The sequence below is a fragment of the Helianthus annuus genome, chromosome 10, assembly GCF_002127325.2.
Source record: "Helianthus annuus cultivar XRQ/B chromosome 10, HanXRQr2.0-SUNRISE, whole genome shotgun sequence".
In the NCBI taxonomy this organism is placed as follows: domain Eukaryota; kingdom Viridiplantae; phylum Streptophyta; class Magnoliopsida; order Asterales; family Asteraceae; genus Helianthus; species Helianthus annuus.
In genome coordinates, this window is record NC_035442.2 from 86,407,329 (window position 1) to 86,433,250 (window position 25,922).

At 42.4% G+C, this 25,922-nt stretch overlaps 1 protein-coding gene and 1 long non-coding RNA gene across 3 annotated transcripts; one reads left to right on the forward strand and one right to left on the reverse strand.

Moving 5' to 3' along the window:
- Window positions 1–21,046: 21,046 nt before the first annotated feature.
- On the forward strand, window positions 21,047–22,955 carry LOC110885157 (60S ribosomal protein L11). Of its 2 annotated transcripts, XM_022132848.2 has the most exons (5): window positions 21,047–21,202; window positions 21,264–21,371; window positions 21,466–21,508; window positions 22,336–22,531; window positions 22,628–22,955. In XM_022132848.2, the coding sequence occupies exons 1-5, from the start codon at window positions 21,200–21,202 to the stop codon at window positions 22,824–22,826; spliced, it is 549 nt and encodes a 182-aa protein (XP_021988540.1). In that variant the 5' UTR covers window positions 21,047–21,199; the 3' UTR covers window positions 22,827–22,955. The 2 variants fall into 2 exon arrangements, with proteins under 2 accessions (XP_021988540.1, XP_021988539.1); XM_022132847.1 differs by lacking the exon at window positions 21,047–21,202 and having other exon boundaries at window positions 21,258–21,371.
- Window positions 22,956–23,561: 606 nt separating this feature from the next.
- On the reverse strand, window positions 23,562–24,329 carry LOC118483294. Its single transcript, XR_004870226.1, has 2 exons — window positions 24,196–24,329; window positions 23,562–23,951 (listed from the first exon to the last, which is right to left on the reverse strand). It is a non-coding gene; the product is annotated as an uncharacterized LOC118483294 (long non-coding RNA).
- Window positions 24,330–25,922: the final 1,593 nt, after the last annotated feature.

Sequence of the window (25,922 nt, forward strand, 5' to 3'; positions counted from 1 at the left end):
CATGTCTAAGCCCGAAATATAATCAGCCCAAATAACATAACGGTCATAAGATTGGGCCCGTGACAGTGTAGGCCTAAAATAGTGTTTGTGCATAGCCGGTCTCGAGTCGCAACGGGGATCTCGAGTCGCAACCGGAGTTTACGAGTCGCAACAGCTGGCTACGAGTCGAAATGGTGATCTCGGTTCATCATGGTCTGGTTACGAGTCGCAACGGGACTCGCAACCGTGGTTACGGTTCATGCTGCTGTGGTCTCGAGTCGAGACTGTGAGATTTCGACTCGCAATCTGAGTCGCAACCGTGTGTGTAACTGGTTTCCATAATTCCTGCATTGACTTATCCGTAATTCTAGCAAACATCTAAGGCAGTTCCACAATTCAGATCAATTAACAGTTTTTAACAATTTCATAACATCTTCAAGCATGTTCATATCATCAGTTCATATATTCAACCTCAGTTCACAATAATTACATAAACATAACCCGTAATCTAATTATATAACCGAATTCTAGATCAACCATGCCTTCCCCTAAACATGTTTGCACATTAGAATCATCACAGCCGATTACAAGCACAAGTATACAAACCGATCCAGGGTTACAACAAGAACAATTAGAAACATACCATTCGGTTATCATGCATTCATACAACATATAACCAAATACAAAATATCATCAATCGATCCAACTAGCATGTGATCCGGTTACTAACAAAATCATATAAACACGTCATCATGAACATCATACTAACCGAGATGGGAAGAGAGGAATTCAGATTCAAAAGCTTCGAAGGGTGTTCGGCAGTCTTCGGTTCCGAGCCGAGAGAGAGAGCTTGGTGTTTGTGTGTGTTCTTGGTTGCCAAGATTGTGAAAACAAAAACCCTAATGAGATACATGTACGTATGGAAAGGAAGTGGGCCGAAACCCCACTTGGGCTATCTCATGGTCTCGAGTCCAATTGTATGGACCGAGTGGGTTGATGTGATTGAAATACTATTCGGTTCGATAACTTCAACACTTAATCACATAATTCACGTAACACGTATCGTTCAATCAATCAATATAATCACATAATCACACTAGTTCAATGGTTACACGTAATGTACGAGACGGTAAAGTACGAGTTGTCACATTATCCCCAACTAATTGGAAATTTCGTCCCGAAATTTGGTATGCACTCACTGAGGAAGCTAGGTAAGTTATAGCGTTCACTGGTTTTCCTGGGGTGTCACATCCTCCCCCCGTTGATCTGGAATTTCGTCCCGAAATTCCGAAGTAGTAGCTCCAGCCTCAGTAGTGGTTGCATTGGTTTCGAATAACTGGGGGTACTTTTCTGTCATCCTGTCTTCGCGTTCCCAGGTGTACTCTGGGCCACGTTTGGAGTTCCAACGAACTCGAACAAGAGGGATTCTCTTGTGTTTGAGGACCTTCACATCCCGGTCCGTGATTTCTACTGGTTCCTCGACGAACTGCAACCGCTCGTCGATAGTGAGTTCCTTAAAAGGAATGATGAGGTTTTCATCAGATAGGCACTTCTTTAAGTTCGATACATGAAAGACATTGTGAACTGCCCCGAGTTCAGCTGGTAGTTTCAACTTGTAGGCTACTTTGCCAATCTTTTCTATGATTTCGAACGGTCCGACATATCGCGGATTCAGTTTACCCCGTTTGCCAAAACGAACCACACCCTTCCAGGGTGAAACTTTCAATAAAACCCGGTCCCCGACCTCAAATTCCAATGGTTTTCTACGCTTGTCCGCGTAGGCTTTCTGACGGTCGCGTGCTGCCGCCATGCGTTGTCGTATTTGTGCAATCTTTTCTGTGGCGTCCACTACAATCTCTGGACCCGTGATCTGACTATCCCCCACCTCTGCCCAACAGAGAGGTGACCGGCATTTACGCCCGTACAATGCCTCGAATGGAGCGGCTTGAATGCTGGTGTGATAACTATTATTATACGAGAACTCCACCAAAGGGAGATGCTTTTCCCAGCCGTTGCCGAAATCGATAACGCATGCCCGAAGCATGTCTTCGAGAGTTTGAATCGTTCGCTCAGACTGCCCATCCGTCTGAGGGTGGTATGCTGTGCTCATGTCTAATCGTGAGCCGAAAGATTTATGCATTGCTTGCCAAAGTTCTGACGTGAATCGTGCATCGCGATCCGAAATGATGGATGTGGGCACCCCGTGCCTCGAAACGACTTCTTTAAGATAGACGTCTGCGAGAGTGGAGAACTTGTCCGTTTCCTTTATAGGTAGGAAGTGTGCAGACTTGGTGAGTCGATCCACGATCACCCATATGGTATCATTCCCCCGCTGGGATCTAGGTAAGCCCGTAACAAAATCCATGGAAATTTCTTCCCATTTCCACTGTGGTATCTTAGGCTGCTGAAGTAGGCCAGCTGGTTTCTGATATTCAACCTTGACTCTTGCACAGGTCAAGCATTTTCCAACATACGTAGCGATGTGGGCCTTCATACTAGGCCACCAATATGTAGTACTGATGTCGTGGTACATTTTATCCGACCCTGGATGTACCGAATAGCGAGACTTGTGTGCTTCGTCCATCACCAGTTCGCGTAGACCGCCATAAAGTGGGACCCAAATACGCCCCGTTACATAGTAGGCGCCGTCTGCCTTCTGTTCCATTTGTTGTCGTGAGCCGCGTAAGGCTTCAGCCTTGACGTTTTCGGGCTTCAGTGCTTCTACCTGAGCATCTCGTATCTGTGCAGGAAGGCTAGACTGAATCGTAAGCTGTAGCGCTCGCACGCGCTTCGGTAAGGTGTCCTTTCGACTTAGAGCGTCAGCCACAACATTGGCTTTGCCTGGGTGGTACTTGATAGCGCATTCGTAATCGTTTAGTAACTCGACCCATCGTCGTTGACGCATGTTCAAGTCCTTCTGCTTAAGGATATGCTCGAGACTCCTGTGATCGGTGTAAATCGTGCACCTGGTACCGTACAGGTAGTGTCGCCATATCTTAAGCGCGAAAACAACAGCTCCCAGCTCTAAATCGTGCGTCGTGTAGTTGCGTTCATGAACCTTGAGTTGACGAGAGGCGTAAGCGATAACCTTGTCACGCTGCATCAACACACATCCAAGTCCCCGAATGGATGCATCGCAATAAACCACGAAATCATCTGTGCCCTCTGGCAATGAGAGGATAGGTGCGCTGCAAAGTCTATCCTTTAGGTGCTGAAAAGCAGTCTCCTGGGGCTCTTCCCAGCGATAGGTAACACCCTTCTGTGTCAGTAACGTAAGCGGCTGAGCAATCTTCGAGAAATCTTTAATAAACCGTCTGTAGTAACCCGCCAAACCCAAGAATTGACGTATTTCCGTTGGCGTACGCGGTGCAGGCCAGTTTCTGATCGAATCTACCTTGGATGGATCGACATGGATCCCATCCTTGTTCACCACATGGCCTAAGAAGTGGACTTCACGAAGCCAGAAGTCGCATTTAGAAAGCTTGGCGTACAACTGTTCCTTCCGAAGGAGTTCCAATATCAGGCGAAGATGCTGCTCGTGTTCCTCCTGACTCTTGGAGTAAATCAGGATGTCGTCGATGAATACTATGACAAACTTGTCAAGATAGGGTTTGCACACCCTGTTCATAAGATCCATAAATACAGCAGGCGCGTTCGTTAACCCGAATGGCATGACAAGAAACTCGTAGTGACCGTAACGAGTTCTGAATGCAGTCTTGGAGACGTCCTCATCTCGGACTCTCAGCTGATGATACCCAGACCTCAAGTCTATCTTCGAATAGTAGCACGACCCTTGCAACTGGTCGAATAAGTCGTCGATGCGCGGAAGAGGATAACGGTTCTTCACCGTCACCTTGTTGAGTTCACGGTAGTCGATGCACATCCTGAACGTACCGTCTTTCTTTTTCACGAAAAGTACTGGAGCTCCCCAAGGCGAAGAGCTTGGACGAATGAAACCCTTTTCCAAGAGTTCTTGCAGTTGCTTTGACAGTTCCTCCAATTCTGATGGAGCTAGACGATATGGCGCGCGAGCTATGGGTGCTGCTCCTGGAGCGAGCTCGATCTGAAATTCGACCTGACGATGAGGCGGTAAACCAGGTAAGTCTTCAGGAAACACCTGAGGGTAATCACGTACAATTGGAATATCCTCCAATTTCTTTTCTTTTGCTGATGCGTCTGAAACAAGAGCCAGAATGGCTGTGTGACCTTTTCGTAAGCACTTCTGAGCCTTCAAGAAAGAGATGATGCCTACCACTGCACCATTCTTGTCGCCTTGAACTTCTAGAGGTTCCTGACCAGAACGAGGAATGCGAATAACCTTCTCGCTGCATAAGATTTCTGCCTGGTGTTGAGATAACCAATCCATCCCAATCACGACGTCGAAACTACCCAAAGCTATGGGAATGAGATCAATAGAGAAGGCTTGGCCAGCTAGGATAAGATTACAACCCTGAACTACGTGCGTGGCTTCTAGACTTTTACCGTTAGCTAACTCTACTACATGTTTGGTGGGTAAAAGTGTTGGTGCACGTTTTAGCAGTTGACACATTTTCACAGACATATAGCTTGTATCCGCACCCGAATCAAATAAAACAGTAACGTAAATGTTGTCGAGGAGAAACTTACCCATAACAACGTTGGGATCGTTCACTGCGTCACCTCGACCTAGCACGAATGCACGACCACGAGCTTCATTGCCGTTGTTGTTGTTGTTGTTTCCACCGTTATTGTTCCCGTTGCCCTGATTGTTGTTGTTGCGATTCTGGTTCAACTGAGGGCAATCGCGTTTGAAGTGACCTTCAGCCCCACACTGGAAACATCCCCGGTTTCCACGCTGTGGCTGCTGCTGCTGGTTCTGTGGAGCGGGTTGCTGAGGCTGCTGATTCTGATTCGCAGGCCGTGGACTCCTACAGTCTTTGGCCTCGTGACCCATCTTAAGACACCTTTGACAACGACCCTTGTTACATGGGCTGTGGTGATGCCTGTTGCAGTTGTGGCACCTAGGTTGACTACCCTGATATCTCCTCTGTCTGTGACTACCAGAGGATTGCTGACTAGGACTCTGGTAATGGTCAGTCTTCTGCTGCTGAGATTGTGGCTGAACAGATGCTGAACCTTTGCTGGAATCTCCATCCCACTTTCTTTTACTGTCACCAGATGTAGCAGGAGTAACTGAGGTGGTGACATTAGCAGTAGCGTTAACACGCTTGGGCAGTTTATTCTGATCCACTGCCTGATCGGTGATGCGATGAGCGAGACGCTGGATCTCCTGGATATTTTCGAGATTAGCCGACGTCACGTGGCTCTGAATTTCTGGCGCCAATCCCTTGAGATACAACTCAATGCGCTTGTATGGAGGGTCCACCATAGTAGGACACAGAACGGCCAGCTCATTCGACCGTTTCGTATACGCTTCGATTTCCGATCCAACCATTTTCAGGTTATACAGCTCGTCTTCCAGCTTGTGAATATCTTCACGCGTACAGTACTCACGCTTGATGAGTTCCTTGAACTCGTTCCATGGGGTGGCGTTAGCAGCTGCCAACCCTAAGATCTGGACTTGGGCGTTCCACCAAGTCAGTGCTATCCCTTCCAAAGTGCCGGTGGCAAACTTGACCTTGCGAGCCTCAGGGCACTCGCACATTTCGAATACTGATTCTAGCTTTTCAAACCAATGGAGGAGTCCCACTGCCCCCTCTGTGCCACTGAAAGAATTTGGACGACAGTCCATGAAGTTCTTAAAAGTGCAAACTTGCTGCGCTGGTTGACCTGCTTGAGCTGCTGCAACTGCCGCAGCAACTTGAGCTTGAACGAGAGCCTCTAGCTGGGCTTGTGTCATGTTGATTCGTCCAGACATGATCTTCATTGTAACAAGTAGCATACGTAAGAATGGTTCGCGAGTAGGGCGATGATAGAAAAGTGTAAGCACGTAGGGATTCTCATGCTATAGTATCATGTGTATCCAAACGTAATGCGAGCAAAGTTCTAAGCAGTTCTAGTAAACAGGCAATAAACATAACCTTATTACCTAGGATGTCGAGTCTTGCACGTGGAGCGAAGCGTCGTTGTGGATCGTTGAGAGCACTGTTCTGGTTATAGTCCGGTTTTAATAAAACGTTTTCCCATATTAAAACCAAGTTCTCTATAACCAATGGCTCTGATACCAATCTGTCACACCCCCAAAAATCCACCCGCGGAATACCACCGCTTGGGAGCGTGACTGACCAGGATCAAGCCATCAATCATATCAAACATAGCATTCAATATAAAAGTAATCAATGTAAATCATCGTGACATGATTGATGTTTCAAAAACCAAACATTGTTTAAATAGCGGAAGCATAGTATGTAATCTCAAAATAGTTATAAGTTCAGAATAAGTTCATGATCCGTATCCCACAACGACCTGCTCCTCCTTGTGCAAGCTCCATAATGTACCTAGGGTCCTGCAAGGCATGCAGCAAATAATCAACAAACTAGTTGAGCGAGTTCACAGTAAGTTCATAGTATAGTGTATAAGTATAGCTAGTGGGGGCTTCCCATACTAGTGTGTACTAAAGGTGGGGCTTCCCAAACCTTGTGTTCATATTACTGGTGGGGGCTTCCCATGTTTATCCTGGCTAATGAGGGCTTCTCATTAACGGTACTTACTAGACTAACTTCCGACCATGTGTTCTTCTTTACCGAGAACAGGAAAACGTACAGGGTCACGTAGGCTTTACGTGACGTGCCCTTCCCCGAGGACATGGTACGCGTGGGGGCTACGTAGGCTTTACGCAGCGTGGCCTTCCGACCTGGAAGCCAGTAGATGGTATTGGGTTACGTAGGCTTTACGTAACGTGTCCTCCCGACCCGGGAGACAAATGGCAATTAAACTGGGTTACGTAGGCTTTACGTAACGTGTCCTGACTAACCTGAGGACGATGGTCTATAGTCTAGAGAATGCGTAAGTACGAGTATTCATTCCATATTCAATCATATCCAACCCAATTCCCAACCCGGGAATCCCATGCCTTGGCTGTGTGAACTCACCTTGGTTTGCTCGGCAGATACACAGAGAGTACAAGTAGCAAGTAAATGGTCACTCACGTCCTATCATGGTTGTTATACAAGTCAGGTTCGTATATAGCACGTATATAGTATCACGTATAGTCATAGCAAACACGTACACGTATCAGCTATCCGATAAACAATCTAAGTGTTCGGCCCAATCATAATCCGGCCCAATTATAAACCACATATTACCCTTGTGCGATCCCATGTCTAAGCCCGAAATATAATCAGCCCAAATAACATAACGGTCATAAGATTGGGCCCGTGACAGTGTAGGCCCAAAATAGTGTTTGTGCATAGCCGGTCTCGAGTCGCAACGGGGATCTCGAGTCGCAACCGGAGTTTACGAGTCGCAACAGCTGGTTACGAGTCGAAATGGTGATCTCGGTTCATCATGGTCTGGTTACGAGTCGCAACGGGACTCGCAACCGTGGTTACGGTTCATGCTGCTGTGGTCTCGAGTCGAGACTGTGAGATTTCGACTCGCAATCTGAGTCGCAACCGTGTGTGTAACTGGTTTCCATAATTCCTGCATTGACTTATCCGTAATTCTAGCAAACATCTAAGGCAGTTCCACAATTCAGATCAATTAACAGTTTTTAACAATTTCATAACATCTTCAAGCATGTTCATATCATCAGTTCATATATTCAACCTCAGTTCACAATAATTACATTAACATAACCCGTAATCTAATTATATAACCGAATTCTAGATCAACCATGCCTTCCCCTAAACATGTTTGCACATTAGAATCATCACAGCCGATTACAAGCACAAGTATACAAACCGATCCAGGGTTACAACAAGAACAATTAGAAACATACCATTCGGTTATCATGCATTCATACAACATATAACCAAATACAAAATATCATCAATCGATCCAACTAGCATGTGATCCGGTTACTAACAAAATCATATAAACACGTCATCATGAACATCATACTAACCGAGATGGGAAGAGAGGAATTCAGATTCAAAAGCTTCGAAGGGTGTTCGGCAGTCTTCGGTTCCGAGCCGAGAGAGAGAGCTTGGTGTTTGTGTGTGTTCTTGGTTGCCAAGATTGTGAAAACAAAAACCCTAATGAGCTACATGTATGTATGGAAAGGAAGTGGGCCGAAACCCCACTTGGGCTATCTCATGGTCTCGAGTCCAATTGTATGGACCGAGTGGGTTGATGTGATTGAAATACTATTCGGTTCGATAACTTCAACACTTAATCACATAATTCACGTAACACGTATCGTTCAATCAATCAATATAATCACATAATCACACTAGTTCAATGGTTACACGTAATGTACGAGACGGTAAAGTACGAGTTGTCACATCACCCAAGTCCGGCCGGTGAACTGTTCGGAACGGTAGTTTGACGTTTAACCCGAAGTCGGTGAACCTCGTGGATAGAATCCCGAATCTCGAACCGCACAACTACTAGAGTGATTAGTGAGTGGGTTCAAGCTCTGTTTCTACCGGTTTAAAGGCATTGAGTGTAAAAGAGTTGAAAGAAAGTTGGAAAATCCATCTTTCACTCTTTTCCACCGAGAATATGTTTAGATCTGTGGTAGATCTTTGTTTGTTTATGTGGAAATCGGTTAGATCCAAGCTATTCTTGGTGGATTGAGGCTAAAACATGAAGTTCTTCAAGAACACCATGATGACATCATCCTAGAATGCCTGAATCTTGATGATTTCACGGTTAATAGTTAAGGTTTGAAAGATAGAAAGGTGTAGGAGTGTGTATAGACTAAGAAAGTACAAGATTTAGGATGAAATCTTACCGGGATTGAGAGAAATCTGAGAAATAGCAAAGATCACGAGCTGCTCGGTCAGAGAGTTTCCAAAAGTGGAAAGAATGACAATGACAGGGCTATTTATAGGCTACGCAAAGAGGAAAGGGCTGGCCGATCGGCCAGGCATCCCGATCGGACAGCCTGCTTGATCGGACAGTCCGTCCGATCGGCTGGGAGCCTGATCGATCCACAGCCTTTTTCGAGCGTTCGAGGCGACGATTTCTGATATTTCGATTTCGACTGAGGACGATGCGAATACGATAGAGTTTCCTCTTCAAATTACTTTTAATCCCAATCACTATATCTAACATACAATCATCTATATCTCGCACTATCTTTTCTCCACCTATTATCATAACTTAATTTCGATTGAGTTCGATTGAGTTTCGAGTTTCAATTCGATTGATTCGATTGATCACTCAACATAACATAAAGTAAACATGCAAAAGTAACACGTAAGGCACACACACACTTATAAAAACCACCAAAGTTCGCGTAATTCGAGTTTCGAGGTTAATGATGATTAGATTAGCTTGATTATCGATTAGTTGACTTTATCGCATTGTTACTTCCTATTATTCACAGTCGCAAATCGTTTCGTGTCGATAAACATTCGATTACTTTAATTAACAACACTTACTCCACATAATACAACTAACGAAAACACTAATCATAGAATAGACTGACTATGGTCAAAGAAGTCAATCTTGACTTTGACTTTGACATTCGGTAACACGGGGTGTTACAGCCTCCCCTTGTTTAGGGAATTTCGTCCCGAAATTAGGCTGAAAGCTGCACATCACCGTGAATCGCGTTAAATTGTACGTTCTTGTGTTCGGTCTCGTTCGTGCACGGGTTCCGCAATCGTTTCGAAGTTGAAAACCGGTCCTAACAGGACTTTCACTTGAACAACTGCGGGTACTTCGCCTTCATGTCGCTTTCGAGTTCCCAAGTGAACTCTGCGCCTCGTTTGCCTTCCCATCGGACTTTCACGATAGGAATGCGCGAGCGTCTGAGTTGCTTGGTTTGGCGATCCATGATTTCGACAGGCTTTTCCATGAAGTGTAACGTTTCGTTTATCTGAAGGTCGTCGAGAGGCACAATCAGATCATGCTCAGCTAGGCATTTTCGGAGGTTTAACACGTGGAAAGTCGGGTGGACATTACTGAGTTCCTCTGGTAGTTCGAGTCTGTAGGCGACTTTTCCGATCCTTTCCAGAATCTTAAAAGGTCCAACATATTGAGGCGCTAGTTTCCCTTTCTTGCCGAATCTGACCACACCCTTCCAAGGTGATACCTTTAGGAGTACGTAGTCGCCAACGTCAAATTCCAGGGGCTTGCGTCTTCTATCGGTGTAACTCTTCTGTCTATCCCGGGCTTTCGACAAGTTGTCTCGAATCTGGAGGACTTTGTCAGTCATTTCTTGTAATAGCTCAGGATCGGTTAATTGCGAGTGACCGATCTCGTGCCATACAATAGGCGATCGACATCTTCTCCCATATAAAGCCTCGAATGGTGCCATCTGGATGCTGGCATGATAACTATTATTGTACGAGAATTCGACCAACGGCAGGTATTTGTTCCAATTACCACCGAAGTCTCTGACACACGCACGGAGCATGTCTTCAAGAGTACGGATCGTTATCTCTGTCTGTCCGTCGGTTTGAGGATGGAAAGCGGTACTTAAGTTAAGCGTCGTACCAAGAGCCGCTTGAAACGTTTCCCACGATCGCGAGGTAAACCGAGCATCACGGTCAGAGATGATGTCACGAGGCGTACCATGATTACAAATGATCTCGTCGGTGTAGATTCGGGCTAATCGTTCTACTTTGTAGTCTTCCCGTATTGGCAAAAAGTGGGTTGATTTGGTTAAACGATCAACGACAACCCAAATGCTGTCGTGACCTGATGACGTGGGTGGAAGCTTGGTTATGAAATCCATAGCTATACTCTCCCACTTCCATATAGGGATTGGCGGTTGTTCGAGTAAGCCAGAGGGCCTTTGGTGTTCTGCCTTGACCCTAGCACAAGTCAGGCATCTTCCGACATAGAGGGCGATATCCCTTTTCATACCCGGCCACCAGTACTTGTAGCGAAGATCCTGGTACATTTTATCAGCACCGGGATGAATAGAATACCGAGATTTGTGGGCTTCATCCATTAAAATCCTTCGTAGCTCGGTTCGCTTAGGAATCCAAATTCGATCCAGAAATAGAAGATCCCATTCGATTTGCTTACCAGTTGAGCTCCATCGTGGTAGATTCTCTCTTTCTTCAGGGTGCGTTCATTAAAACAAGTATGTTGGGCTTCGCGGATGAGGGTTTCGAGATCGTGCTGGGCTTGGGTATTACGAATGCTGAGCAAATAACTCCGTCTGCTGAGCGCGTCGGCAACGACATTTGCCTTGCCTGGGTGATAACGAATCTCGCAGTCGTAATCGTTGAGGAGTTCTACCCATCGGCGTTGACGCATATTAAGTTCCTTCTGATTAAAGATGTGTTGCAAACTCCTGTGATCGGTGAAGATCGTACACTTGTTCCATACAGGTAGTGTCGCCAGATCTTTAATGCAAAAACAACCGCGCCTAGCTCAAGATCATGGGTTTTATAGTTCTTCTCGTGGATTTTGAGCTGTCGAGAAGCGTAAGCTATAACCTTGTCTCGCTGCATGAGAACGCAACCAAGGCCAAGGTTGGAAGCATCACAATAGACAATGAAACCGTCGTTCCCATCGGGCAATGTGAGAACAGGAGCATTGCAAAGCTTATGCTTGAGGGTTTGGAAAACAGACTCTTGTTCAGTTCCCCAAACAAAAGACCTGTCTTTATGCGTAAGAGCGGTAAGCGGCACATCGATCTTAGAGAATCCTTCGATAAATCGTCGATAATAGCCCGCTAATCCGAGGAAAGATCGGACTTCAGACGGGTTCTTTGGCGTAATCCAGCTCTTAACTGCTTCAATCTTCGCAGGGTCGACATGGATACCTTGACTATTCACGATGTGACCCAGAAACTGAACCTCTTCTAACCAGAATTCGCACTTGGAGAACTTGGCATAGAGTTGGTTCCCTTGGAGTAACTCGAGAACCAAACGTAGATGTTGCGCGTGTTCGGCTTTCGATTTGGAATAAATCAAGACGTCGTCGATGAATACGATGACGAAACGGTCAAGTTAAGGCTTACACACGCGATTCATCAGATCCATAAAAACCACGGATGCGTTGGTTAAGCCAAAAGGCATAACAACGAACTCATAGTGACCGTAACGAGTGCGAAAGGCGGTTTTGGGTATATCTTCCTCTTGTATACGCAACTGATGATAGCCTGAGCGTAGATCAATCTTCGAGAAACACGTAGCACCTTGTAGCTGATCAAACAAATCATCGATGTGAGGTAGAGGGTATCAGTTCTTGATGGTCAACTTATTCAATTCCCGATAGTCGATACACATCCTGAACAACCCATCCTTCTTTTTGACGAAGAGGACTGGTGCGCCCCAAGGAGAGGTGCTCGGGCGAATAAAGCCTTTTTCAAGTAATTCCTGGAGTTGGTTCGAGAGTTCCCGCATTTCGGATGGTGCTAAACGGTAAGGGGCTTTGGCTACGGGGTTAGCTCCAGGAATGAGGTTGATACGGAAGTCGATATCACGACTGGGCGTTAATCCGGGGAGATCATCAGGGAACACCTGAGGAAATTCACGGACCACTGGGACGTCCTTAACTTCGGTCTTCCTTTTCTTTTCCTTCTCCGCTACTACAATGTTGGCCAAGAAAGCTCTGTATTCCTTGCGGAGATACTTGCTATCTTGGACAGATGACATGAGCTTGTGACCCTTCGAAGCAGTTTCACCGTACACACATAATAAATCGCCATTCGCGAGTGAGAATCGAATCATCTTGTAGAAGCACACAACTTCAGCATGGTTTTCGCGTAGAAAGTCCATGCCTACTATGATGTCAAAACTTCCGAGCTGCATCGGAATAAGGTCGATTGGAAAGATGTGATTGTTGAGCTCGAGAGTACAATCACGAAGAACAGAATTTACGGCGACAGTTCCTCCAGTAGCGACTTCAACTTCGAATGACGAGGGAAGATAGGAATGTTTACGACTAAGGAGCTTCTCGAATTCAAACGACAAAAAGCTGTTATCGGTTCCAGTATCAAACAAACATGATGCATAAATACCATTCACAAGGAACGTACCATTAACCATGTTGTTGTCAGCCTGGGCTTGGCGAGCATTGATGTTGAAGGTTCTGGCGCGTGCTGCTGGTTGCTGCTGCGATGGCTGCTGCTGCTGCTGCAGGGTTTCTTGCTTCACAACCCTGTTCGGGTACATGTTTGCAAAGTGGTTAGGGTCACCACATGCAAAGCAGACTCGAGCATTGACCGCGGGAGCTTGAGCTGCGTGTTGGCCTTGAGGGGTTGGGAGTAGAGCTTGATGAGCAGTGGCTTGAACTGGGGCTTGACGAGGACCATAGCGACAATTCGCAGTGAAATGGCCGTAAAGGTTGCAATGAGAGCAGAAACGACAGGCAAGACCCACCGGGTGATGATATGAACATGTCGGGCAGAGCGGGTGGGGACCTGTGAAAGCATGCTTTGCGGTCGGCGCTTGAGTAACTGGTGCTGGTCGATGATGAGACTGCTGCTGAGCCGGTATGGCTTGCAGAGGAGCAGCAGTAGCAGTGACCGCACAGTTCTTGTTGCTGGAGCTGTTTTTGTTGTTGTTGTTGTTGTGCTTCTTCTTGCGGCATGATGACTTGGGTGGTTGAGCAGTGGTGGTGTCAGCGGTCGATGCAGTGGTGGCTTGATGCAGAGACTTGGAGGGCTTATCCCAGAAACCAGCTTTTACTCGCTTGTCATTGATTTCGGCGGCAAGCAAGTAAGTCTTCTCGATCGATGAGGTTTTCGCGGCGTGCACAAAATCGGCAACACAATCGGGTAGAGCTCGAATGTACTTCTTGATCGCTATCTCGAGCGTCTTGACTTGATCGGGACAGATAATGCTGAGCTGTTTAAAGCAAGCAGTCAAGGCAGCGTTGTCTCCGTCCTTCTACTTGATGTTCCAAAACTCGTCCTCCAGCTTTTGGCGTTCATGGGGAGGGCAGAATTCGTCCATCATGATGGCTTTCAGCTCTTCCCAAGTCAGCTCATAAGCTGCATCATTCCCGCGTTTGTTTCATTCGGTCGTCCACCAGTCTAGAGCTCGGGACTGGAAGACGCCGGTTGCGTTTAGGGTACGGAGATTTGCAGGACAACCGCTTTGGCGCAGAGTGACTTCGATAGAATCGAACCATTGAAACATAGCCGTTGGGCCATCTTCTCCGGTGAATTCCTTTGGTCCGCATGCCTTGAACTGTTTGAAGCTAAAGACAGTCTTGGCAGCATCTTTTGGAGCTTCAGTTCTCGACTCCTCAGAAGATTTGCTGAAGTTTTCATACACATCGCTCACGGCTTTTGCTACTTGCTTGGCGATGATAGCCGCAAGACGTCAGTCTCTCTTCTCTTGGCGGGTAAGTGGGGTTCGTTGTCCGGATGATGACATGGTCTACAACCGACATCATCATAGGTCTCAGACACATCAAAATCGAATCTCACCTCACACGTCTACTACTTACTAGAGCTCAGGAACACGTCGAAACATGTATCACATAAACACATAAGCACATAATCACAGATTCACGTAGTCACAGAAGCACATAAGCACGTAGAGCACATAGACACATAAACACAGAAGCACATACACATTTAATCACAGATGCAGTCAGAATACAGAAACCTATCATTCAAAGCTCGCGTGTCATTCGTATGTATTGATCACGATTAGCGTATCGAGTAGCATCGTATAGTCGTATAGCACGTCGAGTAGTTTAGTATAATCGCATATCATAGCATATATCGTCTAAAATTGCAGTGATTTGTTAGCGTCTTGAGATAGAATAGCAAATGCGAGTCGTGTGTGTCGATCGAAGTGATAGTAAAATCGAGGAATCCACAAAAATTTAGACACATAAACAGATAATATTCTCATAAAACACATAAAACCGACGAATTATCAGAGTTAGCAGTTGCGGGCTCCGAATCGAAACACATGAAAATTGAGAAACGGATTGTCTGCGGCTACTAGACATTGACTACCCAAAGCGATTCGACTATTCTCAATAGACTTGTCGTCACATTTCGACTTTCGGGATCGTGTTTCCGCCTCGACCCTTCGGCATTCAACACATATTCCCTAGGTCATACTCATGAGTTCAGGTCATTGGAGTCCGTCGAGGCTTTGGTGAGATGAGTAAAAGTTGGAATAAGTTGCCAAGGTTTGGGTTTCACCACTAGCTTAGCAATTTCTTCCTTGTTTTAGTGAAATTGAGGAGATTATTCCTCAAAATATGGATTTCACTCCTGATTTGGTATAATTCTCCTCGTTCGTTATTGAAAAAGTAATGAAGAAAACTCTTTGATAAGTTGGTAAAACAATACCGAGCAAAGAACTTAATCGAGAGTTTGCGGTTTTCACACCTAATCTCGACTAAATTGCTTGGCTCTATTTGAAAATTTCGAGTGCAGTGATAGCGAAGAATAGTAGGATTTAGCGATACGCTTGGTCTGTTGGTTCCTAACTATAGTCTAGGTCTCTAAGACAGTGACCCGGACTAGGTCGTGTCTAGCCTAATTCCCTATAGTTATGGCTCTGATACCAATCTGTCACACCCCAACCGATGGCGGAATCATCGGGGCATGGCACTGAGCGAAACAGATTGTCCAGAAGTTTCTATAACAATTATTATTACTATTCAATTTATATAATACGTCCCATACCGTACCTTAAATAACAAACAGATTATTACAGATAACATCAAGTCAAATATTCTGTTCCGACAACTCAGATTTTAAATATAAAAATTGTTCAAATGCTTCAAGAGACTCGATCTGCAAGATCTACAGACAACTATGCTCTAGACGCTTATTCTAAGCTCGCCTTCCTAGCAGATAAGCATCCTAATTGCCTGTCACATACGTTAAAATAAAGTCAATACATAAAATGTAAAGCTGAGCATACAATTTGATAATAGCATAATAGAGTTCGAAATAGTTTACGCATAACCAGCACGTACACAGAGGAAAACGAAGCATGTTAATTATCGACAGAGATCTGTCGATACCAATGACTGCGGGTTGACTGCCCGAGGCAGTTCGCAATACATGATTCCCACCGTAAACCATGCAAGTAATTGTCCTTAACAACCCCCGTGTGAACGGGTGCTGAGTCCAAACTATAGTACTATCGTCGTTAAGGCAGGTAGACAACATTCCACGTGTAAACATAACAACAACCATTTATTTAGTCACGTAATACATGTGGTACGGTTAGCGTTCAAATAATTGAGTAGTGTGTTCGATAGTGATTTAGAATAAGTAACGTACGTAACACCCAAAAGTGCTAAAGCAAAAAGGGTTCGAGTATACTCACAGTGATTGATGGATTGGAGGGAGCACTTGAGAGTAGGGTTAGCCTGAATAGTTCGATACATAACGATAAGCAACGCGTAAAACGAATACAAGTGTTGATGGGTCGAACAGCCTGGTCGATCGAACGGTAGGTTCGATCGGACGGGTTGTTCGTTCGGTTTGACAGTCCGTTCGGACAGCCTGTTCGGTCGGCCGGTAGGTTCGATCGGTTGGGCTGTTTGAGTGGATTGTTTCTTCCTTTGAGTAGGATGTGTTTGTGTATGATGGCTTGTCCTTTTGAAGTTTTCATTGTAGTATTCGAGAACATTGAAGTGTCCTTACCTTTCAGGTCGATCGATCGAACGGGCCGTTCGATCGGCCGGCTTAACCGATCGGTTAGGTACCTCAGTAATAGTCCTCAGCAGGATGTCACCTGATCGGATGGCATGTTCGATCTGGTGGCACTCCAATACGTCGAACGAGTTGAAATCGATTAAGTGTTGAAGCATAGTATCTCATGATCCGAAGATTAATTCAAATCAAACCGTAGTTCGATTGAACTGCACTTCGTTCAATACTAGACTTCATGAAATTGTTAAAGTGTGGGACCATGTGCTAGCCGATCGGCTGGCCTGGTCGATCGGCTGACATGTCCGATCGGTGGGGCTGTTCGTTCGAACAGCCTGTCCGATCGGTCAGCATCCTGACCTGGTCGGCCTGTTCGTCTAACACTTGGCTATTCTGATTGCATGACGTTATATCGAGGTATTTGGACAACGAGCTAAACCATGGGACCTTCGTTCTTACTTGTTTCCCCTGCTCGGACAGGAATCACCCAAGTCCAGCCGGTGAACTGTTCGGAACGGTAGTTTGACGTTTAACCCGAAGTCGGTGAACCTCGTGGATAGAATCCCGAATCTCGAACTGCACAACTACTAGAGTGATTAGTGAGTGGGTTCAAGCTCCGTTTCTACCGGTTTAAAGGCATTGAGTGTAAAAGAGTTGAAAGAAAGTTGGAAAATCCATTTTTCACTCTTTTCCACCGAGAATATGTTTAGATCTGTGGTAGATCTTTGTTTGTTTATGTGGAAATCGGTTAGATCCAAGCTATTCTTGGTGGATTGAGGCCAAAACATGAAGTTCTTCAAGAACACCGTGATGACATCATCCTAGATTGCCTGAATCTTGATGATTTCACGGTTAAAAGTTAAGGTTTGAAAGATAGAAAGGTGTAGGAGTGTGTATAGACCAAGAAAGTACAAGATTTAGGATGAAATCTTACCGGGATTGAGAGAAATCTGAGAAATAGCAAAGAACACATGCTACTCGGTCAGAGAGTTTCCAAAAGTGGAAAGAATGACAATGACAGGGCTATTTATAGGCTTCCCAAAGAGGAAAGGGCTGGCCGATCGGCCAGGCATCCCGATCGGACAGCCTGCTCGATCGGACAGTCCGTCCGATCGGCTGGGCTGTTCGATCGGCTGGGAGCCTGATCGATCCATAGCCTTTTTCGAGCGTTCGGGGCGACGATTTCTGATATTTCGATTTCGACTAAGGACGATGCGAATACGATAGAGTTTCCTATTCAAATTACTTTTAATCCCAATCACTATATCTAACATACACTCATCTATATCTCGCACTATCTTTTCTCCACCAATTATCATTACTTGATTTCGATTGAGTTCGATTGAGTTTTGAGTTTCGACTCGATTGATTCGATTGATCACTCCACATAACATAAAGTAAACATGCACAAGTAACACGTAGGCACACACACACGTATAAAAACCACAAAAGTTCGCATAATTCGAGTTTCGAGTTTGATGATGATTAGATTAGCTTGATTATCGATTAGTTGACTTTATCGCATTGTTACTTCCTATTATTCACAGTCGCAAATCGTTTCGTGTCGATAAACATTCGATTACTTTAATTAACAACACTTACTCCACATAATACAACTAACAAAAACACTAATCATAGAATAGACTGACTATGGTCAAAGAAGTCAATCTTGACTTTGACTTTGACATTCGGTAACACGGGGTGTTACAGAAACACACTTGAAATACTAAATTAGATAAATTTATTTTGTTGAACTTGTCGTATTTTTCTTTTCAATGTTGTAATTTGAATTTCCTATGATGTACTTGACAGTTTATGCTATGAAATGAAATTGACTTTGAATTAATTATTATCTCAAGTAGTGTTATGTGTGATGAGCAATCTATTTCGTCTCACTCCGATGTTTCCGCCATCGGTTGGGGTGTGACAGAAAATGGATTCAAAAAATAGTTTTCATGATTTGTTAATGTTATATATGCACACATATACGGGTACATATGTATAATATATTGAACATTTAGGGTTATGGGTATCGTACAAAGAAGATTACTCTACGATGTAACAGTAAGTTTTAGGCATTCTTACATTTAGGGTTGCTCATTTCTATTTCTTTAATTTATATAGTTGCAGCGAACTCCGAGCAGGCGAAGAGACGAGCAAGATGGAACAACTGTCCAATGTTTTACTGCAGCAACGGGTCACACAAGATTGTATTGGCAGGTGGTGTTTTTGATGTACCCATTAGGAAGGATATCATTCACCATGTTGTTAGATGGCAGCTTGTTAAACGACAACAAGTATTATATATTTCTCTAAATTATGTATCATTCATCGTGTTATTACGGTTTAGCTTATGTTTAATCCTTATTGTTTAGCTTTAGGGCTTAGTTTAGAGTTTAGAATTTAGGTTTTAGGATTAAGAGATCCTAGTTAAGGTTTGACGAGTCGGTTCCAATATTGAAATGAGCCCAATTAGAGTTCTTTTGAGTCGGTTCCTCACTCTTCCCTATTATTTAGTGTTCCCCAATAAACTCTCCCATATATATATATATATATATATATATAGTAGGAGTTGGGTGGAAAGTCTATTTTTCCTAGAAAGTCTAGGAAGGAATAAGAATTGGACATTTGTCATTGAGAGATTTTAAGTAGAAGGGCTATCATGTAATTTCACATTTTAATTTTATTTTTGGAATGTATCTTTATTAACTAAAATTCCATGATTTTCGGAATTTTTATTATTTTCGAATTCAAATCTGGAAGTCAATGTGTTCATTAACTAAAATTCCATTTCACATTACATCGCATATTCCATTGTTCTGAAGATTACTGGAATTTATCAGCATGTTCTTGGTGCTGTGTTTTAACAGTTTCCAGGGCTAAAGTCAATTTTTTATAGATCCCACAATATAAAGATAGTAAAACACAGGGTATGAATCTGATTGCTGTTAAAACACAACTGTATGAATCTGAATGCTAAAACACAACTGTATGAATCTGATTGCTGTTAAAACACAACTGTATGAATCTGAATGCTAAAACACAACTGTATGAATCTGCTTGCTGTTAAAACACATCTGTATGAATCTGGATGCTAAAATACAACTGTATGAATCTGAATGCTAAAGCACAACAGTATGAATCTGCTTGCTGTTAAAACACATCTGTATGAATCTGCTTGCTGTTAAAACACAACTGTATGAATCTGTTTGTTGTTAAAACACATCTGTATGAATCTGAATGCTAAAACACAACAGTATGAATCTGCTTGCTGTTAAAACACATCTGTATGAATCTGCTTGCTGTTAAAACATAACTGTATGAATCTGTTTGCTATTAAAACAAATCTGTATGAATCTGAATGCTAAAACACAACTATATGAATCTGCTTGCTGTTAAAACACATCTGTATGAATCTGGATGCTAAACCACAACTGTATGAATCTGCTTGCTGCTAAAACACAACTGTATTAATTTGCTTGCTGTTAAAACACATCGTCAAGAAAATGGAGATGATAAGAACAATATTTGAATGGTGATGATGAACTCGGAGATGGTGGAGATTGGAGAAGTGTTTTAATTTGATCCGGTGCTCTCCATCGTTTCTAAAGTTATCTTCTTCCATGATTGTAGTTATTTTTGGTAGGGATTTGGGTTTCCATGATGGGTTTGGAGAGAGAGAGGGAAAATCGCTTGAATTTAGGAACTGGCGGTTATCTAATTGATTTAAAACACGGCCATTGACAAAATTGCCCCTACTCATTTAAAACAATCAATTAATTAAACTCAAATATTACAAGATTGCCATTGATTTAATCTCAACCCTTAAACACACCAATCGGATGGACCAGATCGCTTCCTAGACTTTCTAGGAAAAACACACTTTCCGTGCGAACCCTACTCTATATATATATATATACACACATACATATATATTTAAGGATCAGTTAAGCTTGAAAACAATATCAAAGTGAAATGACAAAATTATACCTCACGTGATGGGCATGTGGAGGAGAGTTAACAAAAGGGGCTGTTTGGTAGCCTCTGAATGGTCATTAAGAGGTTACCTCTTAATGGAACCATTAAGAATTTTACCAATGAGAAGGTAGAAGAATGTGACATGTGATGATTTACCATTTAGAAGTTACCTCTTAACCATTCAGACTTGAGATTACCTCTTATTCATTCAGAGGTTTTAAACAATTAAGAGGTAGCATTTGAATGGTCATTAAGAGGCTACCAAACAGCCCCTTAGTTCAAGGAACATATAATGTTAAATTTTGAAAGAAGAGACATCAAGAGTGTCAAAGCGGTTGAAACTTGATTTTTGGAGGGACGAAAACCGGCGTTTACTCTAAATCGATTACTTTACTATTTAAAGGGAACCTATCAATTTATTTATATTTATTTGGGTAAAAAAGTAATCACTTAAGAAAAGGCTGGGCTAGTAAAATGGGCCAATTATGGGCCTCCTCTCTCTCTCTCTCTCGAACAAAACCCTAGCAAATATATTTTCAATTAATCTCTACGGCATTTCGATCATCTCCACCGTTTCTCCACTCTGCTCATCCAACAATGGTAATCTCTCTCTCACTCACAATCATGATTGATTGATTCTAATTTTTGTGTTAAAATGCAGGCCTCAGAGAGGAAGCAGGCGAACCCAATGCGGGAAATCAAAGTTCAGAAGCTCGTTCTCAACATCTCAGTCGGAGAAAGCGGCGATCGTCTCACTCGTGCTGCTAAGGTCTGAGTTCTGTATTATTATTATTATTATTATTACTCAAAGTGAATTGAACATTTACAGTTTGTAAGATTTATGTTTGTTGAATACTGTTTAGGTTTTGGAGCAATTGAGCGGCCAATCTCCTGTCTTCTCAAAAGGTAAGATCTTTGTTTTCTGTAACCTTTTTTCTTTATTAGTTTAACTTTTTTAAGCATCTGATGGTTTTGAGTGTGACAGTTGTTAACAATAACGTCAAATAAACTAGTTTATCATTGTATGGAACTACAAAATTCGCGTCTTGCATATAGTCTTCAGTTGAAATAGCGTGATGCTTGGGTGTTTTTAACCGGTTGAAAATGACTAAATTGTGAAAACCGAAGTAAGTTGGTTACATGGTTCTGTTTACGGTTTGAAAAACTTGGTTCAACGGTTTGGTTGATGGTTGGGATCTTGAAATATGCAGTGTAACCATGGTGTTTTAACTTTTATTACTCACTTTTGTATGTAATTTAATTTTTGGAATATAGAGATATCTATGTGTATAAAACACGGATCATCGTTATAATTTTTACAAGTTAAATACAAAAGAGTGGTTTTCAAAAATAGAATCAAGCAAAAAGCCCAGGTTAAACTGCCAAACAGAATCTATTTCTGCTAGTTTGGCCAATCCAGCGATCCAGTTTGTTCAGCTGGTTTGGTGAAATCGTAGTTAAGCTTTCAGATCGTAGCCTTATCAAAAACTGTCCAAACCAGACCATGAGTCTTTCTATTTAGCTTTGCAGCTTCGGTTGACACACCCAACAACTCAGTGGGTTTGGTTTATCGTTTTCTGAGAATTTCATTACAATGAGCCGAACTGGCACTTCTAGACTTTACTTTATCTTGGGGATGGATTTTCTTACCAGAAATTCTGTATTATATATGATATTTAATATAGTTTTCCTTGAATGTTAAAATTGATAGACTATATCTCTTGATTGAACAGCAAGGTATACTGTGAGGTCTTTTGGTATCAGGCGTAATGAGAAGATTGCATGCTATGTTACCGTTAGAGGAGATAAGGCCATGCAGCTCTTGGAGAGCGGTTTGAAGGTGAAAGAGTACGAGCTGCTGAGGCGCAATTTCAGCGACACGGGATGTTTTGGGTTTGGTATTCAAGAACACATCGATCTTGGAATCAAGTAGGTCTTTTTCAAGTTAACTATTTAAAACTTATAAATCGGATTTGTTAACAAATCAATATATAAACACATTTTATTAATATGTGATGATGGTAGGTATGATCCTTCAACGGGTATCTACGGTATGGATTTCTTTGTAGTTCTAGAACGGCCTGGTTACCGTGTTGGCCGTCGCCGCCGATGCAAGGCCCGTGTTGGGATTCAACATCGGGTGACCAAGGAGGATGCGATGAAATGGTTTCAAGTGAAATACGAGGGTGTTATTCTTAACAAATCTCAACAAATCGGAGCTTAGATGTGTTTTCATTTTGTAAAATTTTGGACTTGAGTTTTATAATTTTTACCATTAAGGATCTTATCAGTGTTTGGTGTGATTTGGATCTTCTTGAGCATATGTATTTTAAGTTTTTATTTATCTTGTTAAGCTAAGCAAGCGTGGAAATGTGATTTGAATAAGTAGAGTCAGTCAATCAACCAAACAAATCCCACAAATAGTAAAGCCACTTATAGGGTTTGGGAAGGGTGCGAGACCTTTCCTCTATCCCTAGGGGATAGAGAGGCTACTTCTAGATAGACCCTTGGCTCCAAAACGAACGGCATACCAACACATCAATCAAAGAATATAGAAAAAAGAAGTCAACTATACCAAAGTAACCAAGTAGAGTGTACTTTAAATATATGTTTTAGGTTCATTTCAAGCGTCTAATTTACAACTCTGTTTTCCTGTTTATTATCAATATTTTCGTGTCTTGTTTTTCATGTGTAATAGATGGTTTTCTGTACGCATGTTCGAAACTTTATTTGAATCTTTACTATGTAGTAAACATCATACTGGTTCTTTGATAGCAGGATTTGAGAGCTGCTACATGATTTTCAACTTCACTTTTTACTAAATATGTTGTTGCAATTCTGTTTCACAAACCACCATCCTAGAGTGCGGTTGTCATGACGTGCACTACATGCTAATTCAACCCGGAATACATTTTGGGCAATCCGGCGTGTCTTAATATTTAAGATTATCATCCACCGACACAATAATCTACATAGTTCATTAGCAATAATTAAAGTGAAGAAGGTGACGCAATGTCCGTAACACAAATCCTTATGTTTGATTTATAACTAGGAGATGCCGAGGGGTATGAAATACGACAAGCGAAATACTATGGTTAAAGTATTATTTGTTGAAAAGAAAACGATGAACCATTGGAAAGATGGAGGTATCAAGTCGACATTCAAACGGTTGTAGCATGGACGCACAACCATTCTCCAACAAAAACCCTGTCACAGTTCAAATTTGGGTTGAAGGCGTTGAAGGTGGCGGTCGTGAGTTGGAAGGCCTCTATGATACTGAAGCATGTGTCCCCGACTTGTGTCCCGTAGATATGGTCACACACCAATTTGGCGGGTTGAAATGGAACCCCTATAAAATAATGAAATACTTTTATTATAACTTACATAAAAAACAGAGGGCGTTTTAGTGACAAACCAATCTGTCGGTGGTGAAAGTGGAGTCCGTGTTGGAAAATATGGCATGGGTAAAGGATCACCACGGATTACTACTAGACGAGTTGGTTTGTCATGTGTTTCACCGCATTATTGATATTTTAACAAACAAAACAGCAATAAAATTACATAAATAATTAAAGGCATGGAATGGAACTTACTACCGCTAAAGGTCATTTTAGCATCTCCCATAGAGATGAGGAGAGCAAAGAGAATGAAGCAGAAAACAATGGAGGCTTTCATGTTGGCCATTCTTCTCTCGATGCTTGCTTTACAAATGGCGAAGAATGGGATGCTTTTATGTTTGAAAAATAACAAGGTATGGTATATATAAGAGAAGAGAAACAAAGATGACGAGTGAACCAAAGATAACTAAGTAGCTAAAATCTTTGTTGCCACACCAAGTGGACGGCTTCATTGTATACAGGGCTGAAACAATGATTATCAAGGGATCATTCTGGACGGCAAATAAAGTAGCTTCTTGATAGAATCGCTAAACCTCTCCAACTGTGAATGGCTAGTTGAGATGACGTTACCGCAGCAATCGTGCACACTACAACACCTGTTTGGTTTGCTACATAGAGCCAGGGCATGCCCTCTCCCCTCTGTGACCATGCACTTGTATGAGAATTGAGAATCAATAGAAAATTACTAGATTACTAAGAGCAAGTCCAAAATCGTGTCCTACTCAAAGATGCTTTGGATGACGATAATGACATGATATATGGTCTCCCACTGGATCAACGTTGCTTGTTTATCGCTAAAGCTCCAACTTCGAATGGCTAGATGATCGATCACTTGTTTGGTATTTGACAATCCTGCATCTACGATTCATCCAGTTTATGTTGGAATTTTGGAATATTATGAATGCAAATTTAATTTTAGATTTTTCTTTTAATTAGTTTATGGGTGTTGCTAAATGTACCCCCTTTTCAAATTTTTACTGGCTACACCTCCCCCATAAAGTTTGTAAATAAAAACAATAAACCCTTTTGTTTTTTTTAATTGCATAAGGAAATATCCCTATTTTTATAGGGGTTTATCTACTTCCTATAATTTGAATACTCACATAGGGTGGAGATACAATAGGAAGTTTATTTGGCTAGGAAGGATAGGAAGTGATCTTAACCTTCCATTAAGTTAATCAAGGGCTAAGATTAAATCAGGGAAATTAAAAGGAAGAAAAGAGGAGCGTGAGTTTGTTCAAGGGCATTCTAGTCAATCCAAGCCAATAGTTTCTCTCTCCTCCAATTCTCCCCCATTTTTTAAACGTTAATAACTCTTTCATACGACATTATTTTTTTATAAAAATTGCACCAAAAAAAAACGAGCGTTTTTTTATCTTTAAAACGAGTATACTATTGCTATATTTAAAAAAAAAATTTAAAACTCAGTTGCGTAAAACGCAATAGAAAAACCACCAGTTACGTAAAACGCAATGAAAAAAAAAACCTAAAAAATGACATTTTTCTAAAACGCAATGCACCAAAAACACAAAGAAATGACTTATTTGTAAAACACAATGCACCAAAAACACATAGAAATGTCTTATTTGTAAAACGCAATGGCCAGAAAACACATAAAACTGTCTGTCACCTAAAACGCAATGCACCAAAAACACAAAGAAATGACTTATTTGTAAAACGCAATGCACCAAAAACACATAGAAATGTCTTATTTGTAAAACGCAATGGCCAGAAAACACATAAAACTGTCTGTCACCTAAAACGCAATGCACAAAAAACACAAAGAAATGTCTTATTTGTAAAACGCAATGGCCAGAAAACACTTAAAATGTCTGTTTTCTAAAACGCAATGGACTGAAAACACATAAAAAAGTGTTTTACCTAAAACGCAATGCACCAAAAACACAAAGAAATGTCTTATA

Coding starts and splice junctions, on each gene's coding strand:
- LOC110885157 (XM_022132847.1), top strand. CDS start 21,258: ATGCAGGCCTCAGAGAGGAAGCAGGCGAACCCAATGCGGGAAATCAAA. Junction 21,509..22,335: donor ATCTCCTGTCTTCTCAAAAG/GTAAGATCTTTG, acceptor TTGATTGAACAG/CAAGGTATACTGTGAGGTCT. Junction 22,532..22,627: donor CACATCGATCTTGGAATCAA/GTAGGTCTTTTT, acceptor TGATGATGGTAG/GTATGATCCTTCAACGGGTA.